This window comes from Salvia splendens, chromosome 10, assembly GCF_004379255.2.
Source record: "Salvia splendens isolate huo1 chromosome 10, SspV2, whole genome shotgun sequence".
Classification (NCBI taxonomy): domain Eukaryota; kingdom Viridiplantae; phylum Streptophyta; class Magnoliopsida; order Lamiales; family Lamiaceae; genus Salvia; species Salvia splendens.
The window spans coordinates 20,144,209-20,160,800 of record NC_056041.1 but is presented as its reverse complement, the minus strand read 5'-3'; the positions used below and the strand labels follow the sequence as shown (position 1 = coordinate 20,160,800).

General features: G+C 36.8%; 3 protein-coding genes across 5 annotated transcripts; 2 read left to right on the top strand and 1 right to left on the bottom strand.

Moving 5' to 3' along the window:
* Nucleotides 1–940: 940 nt before the first annotated feature.
* LOC121751874 (hydroxymethylglutaryl-CoA lyase, mitochondrial-like) lies at nt 941–5,923 on the top strand. 3 transcript variants are annotated; one of them, XM_042146670.1, is made up of 10 exons: nt 941–1,376; nt 1,855–1,949; nt 2,430–2,622; nt 2,810–2,954; nt 3,317–3,496; nt 3,644–3,724; nt 3,794–3,957; nt 4,312–4,448; nt 5,155–5,270; nt 5,503–5,923. In XM_042146670.1, the coding sequence occupies exons 3-10, from the start codon at nt 2,456–2,458 to the stop codon at nt 5,746–5,748; spliced, it is 1,236 nt and encodes a 411-aa protein (XP_042002604.1). In that variant the 5' UTR covers nt 941–1,376; nt 1,855–1,949; nt 2,430–2,455; the 3' UTR covers nt 5,749–5,923. The 3 variants fall into 3 exon arrangements, with proteins under 3 accessions (XP_042002604.1, XP_042002603.1, XP_042002602.1); XM_042146669.1 differs by lacking the exon at nt 1,855–1,949; XM_042146668.1 differs by lacking the exon at nt 941–1,376 and having other exon boundaries at nt 1,385–1,883.
* A 2,428-nt stretch (nt 5,924–8,351) lies between these two features.
* On the top strand, nt 8,352–10,738 carry LOC121751875. The gene is made up of 6 exons (XM_042146671.1): nt 8,352–8,507; nt 9,069–9,119; nt 9,197–9,239; nt 10,038–10,078; nt 10,279–10,338; nt 10,440–10,738. Exons 1-6 carry the CDS (start codon nt 8,442–8,444, stop codon nt 10,497–10,499), a joined length of 321 nt encoding a protein of 106 aa, XP_042002605.1. The 5' UTR covers nt 8,352–8,441; the 3' UTR covers nt 10,500–10,738.
* A 163-nt stretch (nt 10,739–10,901) lies between these two features.
* LOC121751577 (isoleucine--tRNA ligase, cytoplasmic-like) lies at nt 10,902–15,041 on the bottom strand. Its single transcript, XM_042146343.1, has 2 exons — nt 14,393–15,041; nt 10,902–14,247 (listed from the first exon to the last, which is right to left on the bottom strand). The coding sequence occupies exons 1-2, from the start codon at nt 14,924–14,926 to the stop codon at nt 11,236–11,238; spliced, it is 3,546 nt and encodes a 1,181-aa protein (XP_042002277.1). The 5' UTR covers nt 14,927–15,041; the 3' UTR covers nt 10,902–11,235.
* Between the last annotated feature and the right edge of the window lie 1,551 nt (nt 15,042–16,592).

The following is a 16,592-nucleotide window of genomic DNA, read 5'->3' as shown; positions in this document are numbered from 1 at the left end:
CAAAATAAACCAAACTCAAATCAAAACCAATGATCTGCCATTACTACTCAAGACCGTCGAATTCTTTTATTATTATTATTATTATTATTATTATTATTATTATTATTATTATTATTATTATTATTATTATTATTATTATTATTATTATTATTATTATTATTATTATTATTATTATTATTATTATTATTATTATTATTATTATTATTATTATTATTATTATTATTATTATTATTATTATTATTATTATTATTATTATTATTATTATTATTATTATTATTATTATTATTATTATTATTATTATTATTATTATTATTATTATTATTATTATTATTATTATTATTATTATTATTATTATTATTATTATTATTATTATTATTATTATTATTATTATTATTATTATTATTATTATTATTTTTCGTGAACTCCAATTATATTATCGCAATTTAAATATTTTATTCATTTTCTAGATTTTTATTAATCCTCAACTTTCTTAGATTTATTTTCTTTTTGTGTTTGACACAAAAGACCCGCTAACTACTACTATTTTCTCTTTTTCTCCTTTTGTAGAAAGAAAAAAAGAGACTCTGGAATCTTGATAAGCTGACATAGCTTGATTAAGTCATTTTAGATTAAGTAATTTTAAAAATCCATGTATTTTTTTTTTGTGTTTGACATAATTTTCATTTTAAATTACGTCATTTTAAATCAAGTAATTTTAAAAGAGAGGAGTTCTCTATTTTAAAAAAATGGACCTATAAATTTAATGTAGTAGAAAATCATTTAGTCTTCAAACATTGCATCAAGCCAATGGGATATACATACAAAGCATAATGATATTGCGTTAGGAAAAAGTGAGGAAAAGGAAAGATAAAAAGAGATTTCCGCTAATAAATAAAAAAATGAAAAATTTATGAAGGTGGGAAATTGACCAACTTCCAACTGAAAACTACCTACCAACCTTCCCACAATTCCCCCCCCTCTCTCTCTCTCTAGAATCCTAGTGCTGGCAAGCCATTGCATTCAATTGAAGCCCCAATTGCAAAAATTCATAATTCCAGCACCTAGAAAACCCTAAATCGCAATCAACTCCATCAAAATCACGCGCACATACCAACAACTGCAGTTGATTTTTTGTGCATTTATTCTATACAGAATTCTCCGTCACGCTTGTGCGGTGCCTTGTTCGCTATTCTGTCCCTTACGCACCAACCACGACCTCTCCCGTTTCTTGCGTCTCTCGCTACCACACCTCAACCAATCGCAATTCTTCGGCTTTGCTCAAACTTATTTGGGGAAGAGTTTGTTTGCAAGGTTTTTCTGAATTCTCCGTTTCCTATTTCAGAAGCCTGCAGGTTTCCCCTTTTTTTTGATTCTAGGTATCGGTTTCTTTTCCATGAACTATTTGTTTTTTCTGTTTTGCACATGGATGCAAATTTTGTTTGTTGCTCGAATTTTGAAAATTATATCTTGTGATGGAGATAATATGGATTACACATGTTTTCGGTGAAAGGGGAATGGGAATTGAGGTTCAATTGAATGCCTTGATTGTTGTTTTTCGCGCTTGAGATGACTGGAGAAGGCTAGAATATAGCAAGAGATTTTGATTTTGAAGAGGGAGGTTTTAGAGCTTCATTAGAGTATTCTTTGGATGAATGTTCAGGGAGATCAGCATGATTATCTCAAATGAGAGTTAAAATTACAAAATTTATCTACTTTTTTTAAGGTTGATGAGGTGACATTTATTATGGTTGGACCTATTTGGAGTTATAAGCTTTGCCATTTCCGGAATAGATTTCTGAACTGTTGCAGAGTTTTGTTGCTTTGTTTGATTGGTAGTTTATGGAATTGGCGCAGGCGTTACCTGGCCACATCTGTTCATCTTGGTAATTCATGGAGGATAACAACAGTTGAATATGGCATTATCAGAGAGTACTTCATTTCAACCTAATGTAAAGTGATTATGGAAAAACTTAGGAATGGTTATGGGATGAAAGAAGCAAGAGTAGTTGACAAATTTTCTGCTGCACTTTCTTCGTATTCCTGGTTTTTATAACTATAAACTTCTGTAAAGCAGAAGTTCTGGAGTCTCATTTTTCAAATATTTTTATTCTACATATGTTCACATAAGTCTCTAGTCTCATGATCTTTACAAATGCTCTAACTATTTTACTTTCTTGATTATTGTAAGTTCTTCTTCAAGTCAACTAAACATAGAATATTGGTCCTAATATGACTACTCACTAATTTTCCTTCAAATCAGGGTATTTTAGATTTTTGGCTATAACAGTGTGTTTATGATTCTCCATGCATCGCTAATGAACTGTTGTCAGCTTCTGTCCATTTATATTTAGTGCATCAGTAATAGACTTTTGCTGGCTTATAGGCCTTGAATTATTCTGAAAGCAAGCTATTTCTTCTTGCTACTCCAGTTACTGCTGCAATCACTTGTACAACAATGTCAAGTTTGGAGGAGCCTCTTGGTCTTGACAAGCTCCCAGCTTTGAGCAACATTGACCAAGTTTATAGGTTCTCATCCGGTGCATGCAGGCCTGTCCCAGAAGATATGGGAATGGGAAACTGCTGGATTGAAGGGAGAAGTTGCAGCTCATCTAATAGCTGCAAGTAAGTGAACTTTCATCTGGGAATGGTTTTCTACTTCTACGTGTGCCTTTCTTCATTGTTATTGGCCTTGTTTGTTATCACTTTTCTTTCAGAATCAGAAATCAAAAAGATCAAGTGAATTGCGGTGATAACTGCTTTTAAGACGTGATTTTAACTTCCACAGCAATTTATCTGCTTTTATTTTCAGGGAAGATTTTGGAGAGTATGAAAAAGACCATGTTACGTGGAGAAGACATAAAAGAAACTTGTTCCAGAGGACTTCAAGTCTAGGTAGAGGTTCGGTGGCCTGTAGAAACATGACTGAAAATGACACCGGGGAATCAAAATATAAGGTAATCAATTCAGCTAAAGTTTTTCCAAGTCCTCAAAGGGAGTATTAGTTTTGACTTTTGAGCTCTGGATATTACATTAATTAGAGAAAACATGATTGCAGATAGCATGTAAAATATGTCCCTCATAAAATCTTCTATCAAACAGTTCTTTTGGAACAGCTTTTGTGTACTTCTTCTGTCCTGTGTATATCACCATGTTTGCATTGGGTTAACAAGGATTGTTGTTTTGCTCTTTTGATAAAGATTTTCTCGACTCTCCCCCATGGAGCATTTTGTGAAGTCCTTGTCAGTTTATAGTATAACATCACATTTATGTGGATTTACTATGATATCCTTTAAGCAACAAATTTTGGCTACTGTAGCTTTTCAAGTGTGTGCCGAAATATGTGAAGATAGTCGAAGTTGGCCCCAGGGACGGGCTACAAAATGAGAAAACAGTTGTCCCAACATCTGTCAAAGTCAAATTGATCCACAAATTGGTTGCGTCTGGATTGGCTGTTGTTGAGGCTACAAGTTTTGTTTCACCCAAGTGGGTACCTCAGGTACTAATTTGTTTTGAAGCCATTCTCTCCTGTTTGTTCTCATTATCTCACATTTGTGGCCTTCGAATACTGCAGCATCTGTGAGCTGGCATAGATTAAAGTTTTTTGTTCTCTCATCTGTTTAATTCCCTATATTTGCTTAACTAGCTGGCAGATGCAAAGGATGTGATGGAAGCAATTCAGAATTTGGAAGGAGTTAGATTGCCTGTTCTGACTCCCAATCTTAAGGTGGGCATTAGTTGCAATCAAAATTTGTCCAGCCAAAATTTGTCTAACATTTCATTATAATTTCAATAGGGCTTTGAAGCTGCTGTTGCTGCGGGTGCAAAAGAAGTCGCTGTATTTGCATCAGCTTCTGAGTCATTCTCAAAATCAAATATTAATTGCAGTATTGAAGAGAGCTTGGTTCGCTATCTTGCTGTAACTTCTGCTGCCAAAAAACTTTCGATTCCTGTGCGCGGGTATGATATTTCTACCACCCCATAGAGATTCCCCCACCTCTAAGACTCAATTCTTCTTCTTAGAACTCAAATAGAAGAAAAGTTCACATTTCAAATCTTCTGACTGAGTCACGAGATAACTTGTAATTCAAGTTTTTGCATGGACTTGATATCAACAACTGCACGGACAAATTTACTGATGCTACACACATGATGCAATATTTGTTCAACCTTTGACAACTGTGGAACATCATGAAAGCTCTGTTAAATGATAAACTGTTTTTTAGAAATCTTGGTAAACACTTTTTGGAGAAGACAACATTCTTCACAATCTTAATTTGAGTTTGGTTGACAATATTTATGTGACTTTAACAGGTATGTGTCTTGTGTTGTTGGCTGCCCAGTAGAAGGATATATCTCACCTTCAAAAGTTGCATATGTAGCAAAGGAACTTCATAACATGGGCTGTTTTGAGATATCTCTTGGAGATACAGTTGGAGTTGCGACACCAGGTAACGGAGTTTCTTCTTCTTGTTGATTCTTTTTTTGGTGAATTTAGATACATAATCTTTCTTCCCCATGATGCAACTTGTGATATTATCAGTGATTACTACAGTGTGGTTACTATGGCCACTTGCTGAAGCCAAATTATCTTCATTGACCATAAAAACATTTCATGAAGTTGGATACATCATACATGTTTGTTACATCTTTGTAACATCTATGGTCTTTTTGTGAATTAAGTTAGGCGAATAAACTCCCCTGAGTAAATGTTGAGGGGTTTCATTGCACTTATCCCCTTTATTTCTGTGAGCTATTGCTTAAAGTATGCGTATATACCTCCATGTGTCTGTGTGTATGTAATGCATGAATATGTAAGTATAGTATACCTGTATTCACTAATACAGTGATACAAATATATCCGTGTGTATGTATTTATATAAAAAATCTATAAATGTTCTTACGTGTTTCGTATGTGTGTGTGCACACTTCAGAAATGGAGTTAATATTACATTTAGTTAAAAGAAAATTTCCCTGAGGTTGGTGGTTTCAATGTTTACTATTATACGTCGTCACAAAATAAAAAATGTTCATTATTGTTAACTTGGACTCATTTAGCTTTCATAAGAAAATTGCTTGACATTCTTGAATGGCTCTGTAATTTTAGTTTCCCTGATCTTATTCTCTTTGAGACATCTAAAGGTTATGTTGGTATAGGTACTGTACTTCCTATGCTAGACGCTGTGATGGCTGTTGTGCCGGTCGAGAAGCTTGCTGTTCATTTCCACGACACATATGGACAGTCTCTACCTAATATTCTGTTATCCCTCCAAGTGAGTAACTTCTCTCTAATCTTGTACGCTGCAATCACGACCTAGTTCATTGTCTACCACCATAACTGCACTGCACATCCTCTTTGAAATCTACTAGAACTAAATATTGAGTTCTAGTGGATTTCAAAGTGAGCGAGAGTGCAGAGGCAAATAAATATCCTCTGCAGTCTCCAAGGTAGAAAATGCTGGATGAATGATTATACGTGGTTGTTGACGGATTAGTCCTTGATAGATGGGAATTAGCACAGTGGATTCATCTGTTTCGGGTCTGGGAGGATGCCCCTATGCCAAGGGAGCTTCGGGAAATGTTGCGACTGAGGATGTGGTGTACATGCTTAACGGTCTTGGTGTGAAGACCAATGTTGACATGGGGAAGCTCTTGTCAGCAGGCGAGTATATCAGCCAGTTTTTAGGGCGTCCATCGGGCTCCAAGACAGCGATTGCCATCAGCCGCAGAGATTCGAGAGAGTGCAGCTGATCATTCATATATTTAGTAGGGTATACAATGTATACTACCATCATTTATAAGACGAGGGAAGGAATCCAATTGTTGAGACACTTCTCATAGTAGTATTCAAGGTTTCGAAAAGAGATGGACATGTAATCTCATAAATGACCTGTTATCATTAATATTATCTAGAGGCTCAAAATTACTCTGGTTTGGTGGAATGTTGTTATGCAAATTTGTGTCACTTTACTGCTAAACATATTACTAAAAAGTAAAACCTATTGTGTTTAGAGACTTTTTTTCATAAGAGTAATAGTAAAAGGTTACTTCATCTAAGAAAACGTGATCTTAAAGTGTAAGAGCACCCACAACCGTGCTCTTGCCAACGAGCACGGTTGTGGGCCCGGCGCCACTATTTTTGCCTACTATAACACAACACCCACAGTTGTGCTCTTCCGCAAGGACGAGCACAAGGGTCCCACCATTTTATTATTCAATTTAAATAAAAACATTTCCATAATATTAAAATTCATTAAAAAACCGAAATAATATTACAAATTACAAATAAAATAAAAAAGACATAATTAAAATCCTAAATAAAAATTACATAATTAAAATCCTAAAAATTAAAAATTACATAATTAAAATACTAAAAATTAAAAATTACATAATTAAAACTAAAAATATTCCCGCGGAAGACTATTCATCCGGCGGCACTACCCCTAATTGTTTTTGGAGGTCCAATATCATGGCCTCGTGCGATCGAAGTTGCGAGGGGGTCATAGTTGACCTATCGGCCATATTGAGTTGGGCAAAAATCGCCCACAACGAGTTGGTGGGGGGTGGAGGTGGCGCATAGGGCACGGGAACGGGAACGAGAGCGGTGTGAGGTGGTGTGAATTTTTTGATGTGAAAGTGGGGGTATTTATAGATGAAAATGTGTATTTTTGAGGGAAAAAAATTAAAAAAAATTAAAATTGGGTAGAAAACGGATATATTTTTTTTGGGAAGTGGAAAAATATTTTTGTATTTTTAATCGATTTTTTAATTAAAAACCGATTTTTTTAAAAAAATTCAAATGCAACGGCTATGCCGTTGCCCAATCACGTCCGGCCACGTCACCTGCTCGCTGGCACCGACGTGCTAGATGCATCGAGCAGCGCCGTGCCAGCGGCGCAAGCGCAGCGGCAGACGACGTCTTCCGTGCCAATGGCACGGACGGACGCCGTCCGTCTACAGTTGCACATGCTCTAATGCCCTAACAATGAAATTGACCCTTTTGAAGAAATAAGAGTATGATTGGTATCATGGGATTGTAGTATTGTTTAGTATCATAAAATTTTTTATATACAGTATTATTCTCAAATTTAACTTCTTGAATTCTATAACTAAAGTAAATATTTAAAATTTTGTTATATAATTGTAAAACAAAATACTACTACCTCATAAATACTCATTGTGCGCACACGCAGAAAACAAACACGACACGTACAATATACATTGCATACACACAAGACACTCATATACATGACCAGGGGCGGATCTACACTATAAGAGGGTAGGGCTTAAGCCCTTACCCATTTTTTTTATTTTTTTGTTTTGTATTTATAAATTTTTAAAAATTTTAAAAAATCATGTTAAGCCCTTATTAAGGTGATGCTAATGTAGAACAAATTATCTTGAAATAATTAATAGAAAGGGCTGAGATTAATGAAAGAAGTACAAATTTGCAGAGCATTAACAGTGGTGGATGATTATTCCGAGGAAGATGACTTTAAAGTTAAATAATACATATATAGTTACATAAAATTAAGCCCATCACAGGAAATAAATAAAATTCAGCCCAAGAAGTGTTAGACAAGTGAGTATAAATAAAATTCAGCCCATAAAAAGGTCCAAAATAAAATTTGATTTCAGCCCAAAATAAAAAATACTACTCAAAATAACTAATTAAAAATAACTCAGTAACAAAAAGTAAATAAAAAAACGAGAAAAGCAGCAAAACTGAAAATCCCCAATTCCAAAATATCTCTGAAACGTCTCTTTGCCGGCGACGCCGCATCGCTCTATCGAGGCGAGGCACGACGCTGCGAACAGCCGCCGCCCGCGCCATCCGAAGGCCCGGAACGCCGCTTCTCTGTTTTACACGGCGACACCAGCGTTGCTGCCTGCTGCACGGAGACACGGCGACACCAACGCGGCAAAGCTCCTCTGCTCGACTGCACCTCAAGCCCTAGTGGAGCCCTTACTGGCAATTTTTTCTAGATCCGCCCCTGTACATGACACACGAAAGAATACATTCACACAACACAAAAATGCATACAAAAATAATGCAACTTACATAATATTTCTTCCGTTCCATAATATCCCAAAACTCTGGGATTTGGAGCTAACCCACCTTACTAATTAGACCAAATTTTTTTATTAAGTACTACTCTATTTTTAAAGAGATATTGGTCTTAAAAACCATACCATCATTGCGTAAAATACTCCATACTAAAAGATTTCATTCGTATATCACTTGAATAAATTTTCTCAATTATATTTAAAAAACGCCTTTTTAACCTACCCGAGGTAAAAAAAAACTAAAAAAGTTTAAATTCAATTTTTTATATGGAAACAACTAGTATAAAATATTATGTGTGAATATTATTAGCCCTCAAAATTAGCGTGGAAAATAAAGAGGGGAGGAGAAGGGGAATCTCATACAAAATCGAATTCCGATGGACGAGAATGAATTCCGGCAGCTCCTCGAGCTCTTCCCAATCGTCCGATCTCCCGATTATTGCGTATCTCTCTCTCTGCGCTCTCAAACACTCGCACACACTAAGCCTAGCTCGCACACTTGTAGCTGAATATATTTTGATTGTGATCTGTTAGAAGATAGAATGAATAGCGCCTTCTCTTGAATTCCTTTACACTTTCGCGCTTCCTTTTTTCTCTTGTTTATTTTCCTAAACTGGACGTTTTCTACTTTTCTCATGCCTCATTGTAGAAGCTTTTATCATATGTGTCTCTGTTTATTTCGGTGAGCTCGAAGTTCATTTAGTGTGTAGATAGTTAATTATAAGAAGGCATTTCATTTCTGTGTTTGTTTCTTGGATGTCAATTGTGCTATTCATTCCCCACTGGCTTAATTCAGGCTGTTTCTATGAATAGCTGCATATTGCAATGAGATTTTCTACACATTTCCAGTGATTAAATTAAAAGGTTCCATAACTATAGAGATCCAGTTTAATTATAGGAACATTGTGCATTTTATGGGCTGCAAGGGTAATGTGCAAGTGCACCTTCTATATTCCTTTTCAATATTTTGGACCTGTGGATGTTTAGCGAAGTTATGTTTTCAGGCTGGTTCGGAATTTTCAAGCCAATTATCTGGACCTGCTCCAAGTTTGGAGGTACTGCATAGTTTTTTTTGCGCAGTGCTGTTAAGCTTGCTTCATCACTGTTTTCTAACCTCTGGATATGTTCTCAGTTGAAGGAACGGCAAGATGGATGTAGTACTGAGGATAATACAGGTGAGGCAATCCTACTTATTTGTAGAGAAACTCTTGTTGGTTTTATAATATTACTAGGTCTAAACTCTCGTCTAGTTCAATGTATCTTACTTGTTCTCTAACCATCACTCTCATACATCCTATGGTAGCCAATGTTGAATATGTGGGATCTGATAGTTTCATAGTAATAACACAAATGTCTGACCCTTCAACTTTAAACTAATTCTAGATTTAAATATTAGAGATTAAATACCATATTACACTATAATGCACAAATCTCGTAGCTAATTTGGTTAGGAATTTTGTTGCTTAAGAAGTAGAGTATTAAACTAAAGCCCTTAAATCATAAAATTGACTCACTATATAAAGCATTGTTTCGGTCACCCTAACCTGACTTCAATCTTTGTGGTCTTTCAGTTACAAAGATCCTATCCTGTTCTAGCACTGTCTTTATGATTAACTATGTTTTAAGAGATTAAATATTGGAACTCTCTTGATTGAGCTAGCATTAAAGTTTTGTGGTAGAGCTGATCTGCTGAGTAGGTACTAGCTCACTGATCTTGATTGATGTTAATTGGATAACATTGTGGTTCATTGAGCAATTATCTCCTTAAATTCATCCATTCCATACCATTTCAGATCTTGCCTATCTGTGTGGAATGTGGATTGGGATCAAACAAATATCAATTTTAGCCCTATCCCTATAAAACAATTCAGTGTGGAAAACTATATAAATAATGCCATTGGCAGATGTTGACTTAGAGTTTCTGTTAAAGAATAGTGACTGATCAATCATCTTGTGTTGATTTGCAACCACAGAAGCATTTTGGGGAAAACTAAAGGCGGCTGCTGAGAAGAAGGTATATGTTGTGTTTTTAACTGTCTTGTGAATGATGCCAATAGTTTTGAGTTCTTTTAAGTACGCACTTTTTTGACAAGTTTTGGGTTTTGAAGTCGTCTTGCCTTACCATTTTTATCTTCTAAGAGAATGAAGATTAATCATATTCCAACAAAGGTTCGAAAGAATGGATTGTTTATATTTGCAATGTCCATTTCTTAGGTGGGTGCAGCTGATGCAGAAATATTTTGCAAGGCATTTCAACAAGTTTATAAGAAACTAGTAAGTATAGTAAAATTTTGATTCTTCACTTTTGCTACCTTGAATCAAAGTGTCTGCATTAATTACAGTTGTTCACCCAAAATTCTCTCATTCTACAACAGGTTTATGAAGAATTAACAACAGATGCTGCTAAGAGAATAATGAATTCAAGGACTTCCTGAAGAACAAAAGATGGAAGTATAAGGAAATTGATGCTTCATACTATCGTTATGTCAGCATGCAGTAGTACACATAATTCTGCCATAGGCTTTAGACTTTGTATCCAAACTGATGATTGAGGAAATTGTGCTGCTTTTGTGACATCAATTGCTATTTCTCTCTTTGTTGTTCATTGATCGCATGTTTATTGTATTATTATTAATATTAGTATTATATATTGCCATGGATGTTCTGAACTTAATCTATCTGGTCTTGTTCATCTATTATATATATGCATTTGGCCGTTAGCATAATCGAGAGACGTTTATGGAACAATAATGACTGAGAGCTGGAAAAATGAAAAGCAGAAACCGAAGTGGAAATAAATATTTGGGGGCATATGTGAAAAAATGTTGCAAGCTATGTTTAAATTAAGACATTGGTATATATATAAACATGTGAGCATCATGTAAACAGAAACAAAGGAAATGCCAAATCACAGATATGGAGCATGTTTAAATCCTTAGATCAACTGTTTGTCGCACCCTCTAAAGCGTCTACAAATGATCGAAGAGACTAGTCACTAAGATCGACGGTAGATGGGTGCCCTTACTATAAACCAAAACGAAGAAACAAAGGAAAAAATGCGTAAACATGAGTATAAAAAAACGATAGTGCTGACAAAAATAAATCTGACAATCCCAGAAAACGGCAAAGAACAACCAACAATGATCCCAAAAAAAGATGAAACACCGGAAATCACGGAGGGCTCCCCTTCTTGCTTGAGATGTAGTCACCAACGGTCAAGAATACGTGTTCACCCAACACCAAAGCCACCGGGGGCAGATCTTCAATGCAACCAACCTTCATCTTGCCCTTCCAATGTTGAAATTCTGTCTTCAAATTATGGTGATCCCTCGCCAACAAGTAGGCCTGCAATCCCTGCGCGAATTTGGTGCTTCCACCGTACAATGCAGCAATGGCATCCGAGTTGAATACAAGCGCTGGCCTTGCTAGAATGATTGTGAAGGAAAGGTTTGATATCCCATGGTAACTCTCTTCAGCAAGGACCACAGCATGGGGGGGAAGCAAGGAATGTGGCAGCAATGGCGACCCAAGCACGCCTGTGATGTATGCATCCTGCGACTCTACAATTTCTCGAGAAGTTGTTTCATCCTTATCCAATGACTTGAAGAAGACCTCTACCATGTCAGTGGGTTCAAGTGCAGCTTTCTTCCGCAGTTTCTGGATCCGGTTCACAATCTCACGAGCAACTCCAGCTTCATACAAAGACTCATCACTGCGCAAGTCCAATACCACCAAGACATCACCATCTCCTTTAGCATCCATATCTTCAGCCTTTACATTAGCAGGAGGCTTGAACTCTCTAGTTATCTTGATATCGCTGAGCTTCAAAACGTGTGTCTTGATAGTGATCTCTCCCGCTTTTTCAAAAGCCAAGATATCTTCTGTTGACATCGCCTTCACTGCCTTTGCGATCTCACCCATAGATTTCCCAAGCCTTTTCCCCAGCACACTGAAATCAGGCTCTGCACGCAGCGTAGCATACTTAAGAGTGTCATTGCATGGTACCAAAGACTTCACATTTAGCTCCTCGAGCACATATTCCCTCAGCTTATTGTCAATGTCGTCCAGGAAGTCTGCATCAGGGTGAACTATCACCATCTCCTTTAGTGGCGTCTTGAGAGGCTTGTTATGGCGCTCGCGGATGATACGTGCAAGCTCAATGATTTTCATCATTCGGTTCACACTTTCTTCAATCCGTTCTCCTCTCTTTCCTTCTACTTCAGGAAAACTGCAAAAGTGAATGCTTTCTTCAGATGCACCGGTTGCTTTCCTCAGATTCTTGTAAAGAACCTCAGTGAAGAATGGTGTGAATGGCGCCATGGATTTACATGCTGTGAGAAGAACATAATACAGAGTCGAAAGAGCAACTCTGCAATCTTCTTCCCCAGTACGACCTTTCAGCCTCTTCCGATTGAATCGAACATATATATTTGTCAAGTTGTTCAAAAACTCCACAAGATAAGGAACCACCGTGTAGAGTTTATAAAGATCCATTTCTTGCCTTACAAAATGGACTAAACTCTGTGTGGCAGAATTAATCCATTGGTCAAGGACATTCGAGGAATTATGAAGGATGGACTGATCAACAGGTGTGAATGGTGCGAGACCCTCCACTTCAAGTCTTTTAGCATTTTGCACAAGGAACCTATAAGCATTATACCATGGTAGGAAGACATCTTTTACCACACCATACACCCCCTCCTTCTTAAAACGCAACGGTTCAGCACGAACAACTGGAGAGTTTATAATGTAGAGACGTAGCGCATCAGCTCCGTAGTCATTTATCACTTCAGATGGTGGAGGATAATTTTTTAACCTCTTACTCATCTTCTTCCCATCCTCAGCCAGCACAAGCCCATTACAAATAAGGTTTTTGAAAGCGTGTTTTCCAAAAAGTGCAGTGGACAGAACCATGAGAGTATAAAACCATCCACGAGTTTGATCCAGACCCTCGGCCACAAAATCTCCCGGGAAATTGTTCTCAAATAGTTCCACATTCTCAAATGGATAGTGGATATGAGCGTAAGGCATGGATCCACTCTCAAACCAACAATCAAAGACATCCTCCACCCGGCGAAGAACACCAAATCTTGGACCGCGACTTGAAGGGATAGTAATATGATCAATTTTATGACGATGCAAGTCGGTTACCTTCTCACCAGAAAGTGTTTCCAGCTTTTCAATGGAATCCATGACGACAATCTCTTCACCATCTTCACTGATCCACAAAGGAAGAGGCGTGCCCCAAAACCTACTTCGGCTGACTGCCCAATCTCTAGCATTCTCAAGCCAGTTGTGGAAACGTTTTTCTTTCACAAAGTTAGGCACCCATCTAGTCTTCTCGTTATTCTCCAGCAACTGGTCCTTAATCTTTTCCACAGCCACAAACCAGCTGGGCACTGCTCTGTAGATAAGGGGAGTATCAGATCTCCAACAATAGGGATAGTTGTGAGTAAAGCTTCCAGTTTTTACAAGCCTGCCCTTCTCCTTCACAGCCTGAATGATGTCTTTATCTGCATCCTTCACATACCGTCCGTGAAATTCAACAATTCTTTCAGTGAAACGTCCATCATCGTCCACTGCCACGACCAGGTTTTCCCCCTTGGTGATAATGCCATTTCCAAGACAGACGCGGTAATCATCTTCACCAAATGCAGGAGCACAGTGAACAATTCCAGTACCGCTATCATCGGTCACATAATTATCTGCTACAACCTTGAATGCCACATCAGAGTAGTCACTGAAGTAATTGAATAAAGGGACATATTTCTTTCCAACGAGAGAAGCACCGCTAAACTTATCCATGATTTCATATGTTTCGACATTCTTAGCTTTACCACCAGACGACTTGGGCTTTGAATTCGAATTCTCAGCAGCAGCATCCGGCACACTCTTCTTCCCTTTTTCAACAGGAAGTTCCGATAATCTAGATTCAGCAACCACAAAAACTTTGCCATTAAACTTGTTTCGGACCTTAACATAGGTAAAACCAGCATTGACGCAGAGTGCAAGATTGCTAGGCAGTGTCCATGGCGTCGTTGTCCACGCAACGAATGACGCACCATCAGCGTCATCCACCACTGGAAAAGCCACCATTATTTCGGGGTCAGGAACCTCCTTATAATTGGAATTGGCTTCAAAATTTGACAAAGGAGTTTTACAGCCAGTACTATACGGCATGACCTGCACAATAAAATCCGAAAAATTTATCCAAAAACAGTAACATAATACGAATCAAATGTCTAAATACAGTAGTTCCTCAATCCAAAATAGAGAAGCACAATCAGGTCAATATAGAACTCAAATATTGAAGGTGTTAATACATTACCTTAAATCCTCTGTAAACAAGGTCCTTCTTAAACAACTGCGCAAACCCCCACCACACACTCTCCATGAATTTCAAATCCATAGTTTTATAATCATTCCTAAAATCGATCCACCTCCCCATTCTGACCACAGTCTTCTCCCACTCGCCGACATACCTCTGCACAATCCCCCGGCACTCTTCGTTGTAATTCCCGATCCCCATCTTGAGAATATCTTCTCTGCTCTTAATCCCCAATTTCTGATCAATCTCATGCTCCACCGGCAACCCGTGGCAATCCCAGCCGAATCTCCGGGTGACGTGATGCCCAGTCATGGACTGGTAGCGAGTGACGATGTCCTTGATTGTTCCGGCGAGAATGTGGCCGTAGTGGGGGAGGCCGGTGGCGAAGGGAGGGCCGTCGTAGAAGACATACTCGGGAAATGATTTGGTGCGGTCGAGCTGGGTTTTGAAGGCGTCGATATCGTCCCACCATGAGAGGATCTTCTCTTCCTCGGAGGGGAACGAGAAGTCCTTTCCCTCGCAGACGTCCTCCATTGATGAATTTGATGGATGATCGGCGCCGCCGCAGCCGGGTTTGGGCGTTTAGGGTTTTGGAGTGGTGAGGACTGAGGAGAGACAGAGTATACGGTTACTTTAGTTGGATGATAAATTCGACCGAAACAGTAAATTCACCTTATTTTACCATTCATACTCAATTATATATTCCCAAATGTATTGATTTTGGGTGTTTGGCGTAAAATACACTTCATTTATCTAAGGAAAATACCAAAAATATGATGAGATGAATTGTGAAAATACGAAAAACTAGAAATGAAATGAAAAAAAAATGTGATTTGGCGTAAAATACACTTCATTTATCTAAGGAAAATACCAAAAATATGATGAGATGAATTGTGAAAATACGAAAAACTAGAAATGAAATGAAATGAAATGAAAAAAAAATGTGATTTATGGAGATTCGTTATTTTATGATGAGTAATTGAATGTTAGTAATTGTGATAGCCGTTTCTGTAGGGATTTAGACATGGATCTCGTAAAATAAACTCAAAAACTAAATCAACATACACTTCAAAATTCAATTAGTGTATGTTAAAAAACTCAATCATATAGTATTAAAAATACAAAGATCATTTTAGTTTCCATAGTTTATTTTAGGAAAGATAACTTAAAATTATCTTTTTATGACTTCCGTATTTTTAAATAAATAAAAAATAACATATGTATTACAGTATCTAAAAATGAAGAGTAGACATTATGCAATAAGATGCAGTTAAATTTTAATCAATCTATGTATATGAGTCTCGGGGGTTCTGTGATCAACGTCGAATTAATTTTAAAGACTGAACTAGAGACCGGATTATGGCCATTAGATCTATTTATTTGATGAGATGTGCTGATGTGTAAATTATTTTCGGTCTTCATTACAAGCTCATTTTACTTCATTCTGGTAGGTTTATTACTTCATTCTGGTACGTAATACCTTGAAACTACAGTATGTTTTTTATTTACTTCCAGTATGTTTTGAAATGATTAACACATGTTTCATTCGAATTCATTGAATCGATTTTTTACTTTATTCACTTTTTACATTCAAATAAGTTTATTACTTCATTAAAAAATGTTATTACTTCATTAGACAGTGTTTTTACTTTTTACTTCATTCCAGTTGGACTTCAAATGCAAACACATACTTCATCAAATTGTTTATTGCATCATTTCATGTGCTTATTATACCATTCAATTAGGCTATCACTTCATTTTGTTGTCATAGTTGGAATTTCGAGACTATCATAACGTCGACTGGATGGTCTTGACGTCTCCGTCCGCGAAACAACTTGTATGTACTAGAATGAAGTAATAATACTATTGAAATGAAGTAAAAACCTACAATAATGAAGTAATATATTCTGTAATGAAGTTAAATCCTTCTAATATTTTATATTACTTATTTGTCCTGGGCTGAAGTAAAATAGGCTCGTGATGAAAACGAAAATAATTTATACATTTACACATCTCATCCATTAAAAAAAAAACCTAGATATAAAAACCCTAATTTGGTCTAGTTCTACAATAAGGAATAGATTTGCATATAATGGAACTCGTTGAGTCACTATTACTACAATATATAAATAATTTGTAATGGAGGTTCGAAATTTATGTGGTCATTATTCATTAACATGCATTTTAATTTTGATTTGAT

Bases quoted from the DNA above. Each gene is read 5' to 3' on its own strand.
- LOC121751577 (XM_042146343.1), bottom strand. From the start codon at position 14,926: ATGGAGGACGTCTGCGAGGGAAAGGACTTCTCGTTCCCCTCCGAGGAA. The intron at 14,248-14,392 runs GTAATGTATTAA...TTTATTGTGCAG, and splicing joins TTGTTTACAGAGGATTTAAG to GTCATGCCGTATAGTACTGG.
- LOC121751875 (XM_042146671.1), top strand. From the start codon at position 8,442: ATGGACGAGAATGAATTCCGGCAGCTCCTCGAGCTCTTCCCAATCGTC. The intron at 8,508-9,068 runs GTATCTCTCTCT...TTATGTTTTCAG, and splicing joins TCCGATCTCCCGATTATTGC to GCTGGTTCGGAATTTTCAAG. The intron at 9,240-10,037 runs GTGAGGCAATCC...TTGCAACCACAG, and splicing joins TAGTACTGAGGATAATACAG to AAGCATTTTGGGGAAAACTA.
- LOC121751874 (XM_042146668.1), top strand. From the start codon at position 1,745: ATGGTTGGACCTATTTGGAGTTATAAGCTTTGCCATTTCCGGAATAGA. The intron at 3,497-3,643 runs GTACTAATTTGT...TTGCTTAACTAG, and splicing joins CACCCAAGTGGGTACCTCAG to CTGGCAGATGCAAAGGATGT. The intron at 3,958-4,311 runs GTATGATATTTC...TGACTTTAACAG, and splicing joins CTTTCGATTCCTGTGCGCGG to GTATGTGTCTTGTGTTGTTG.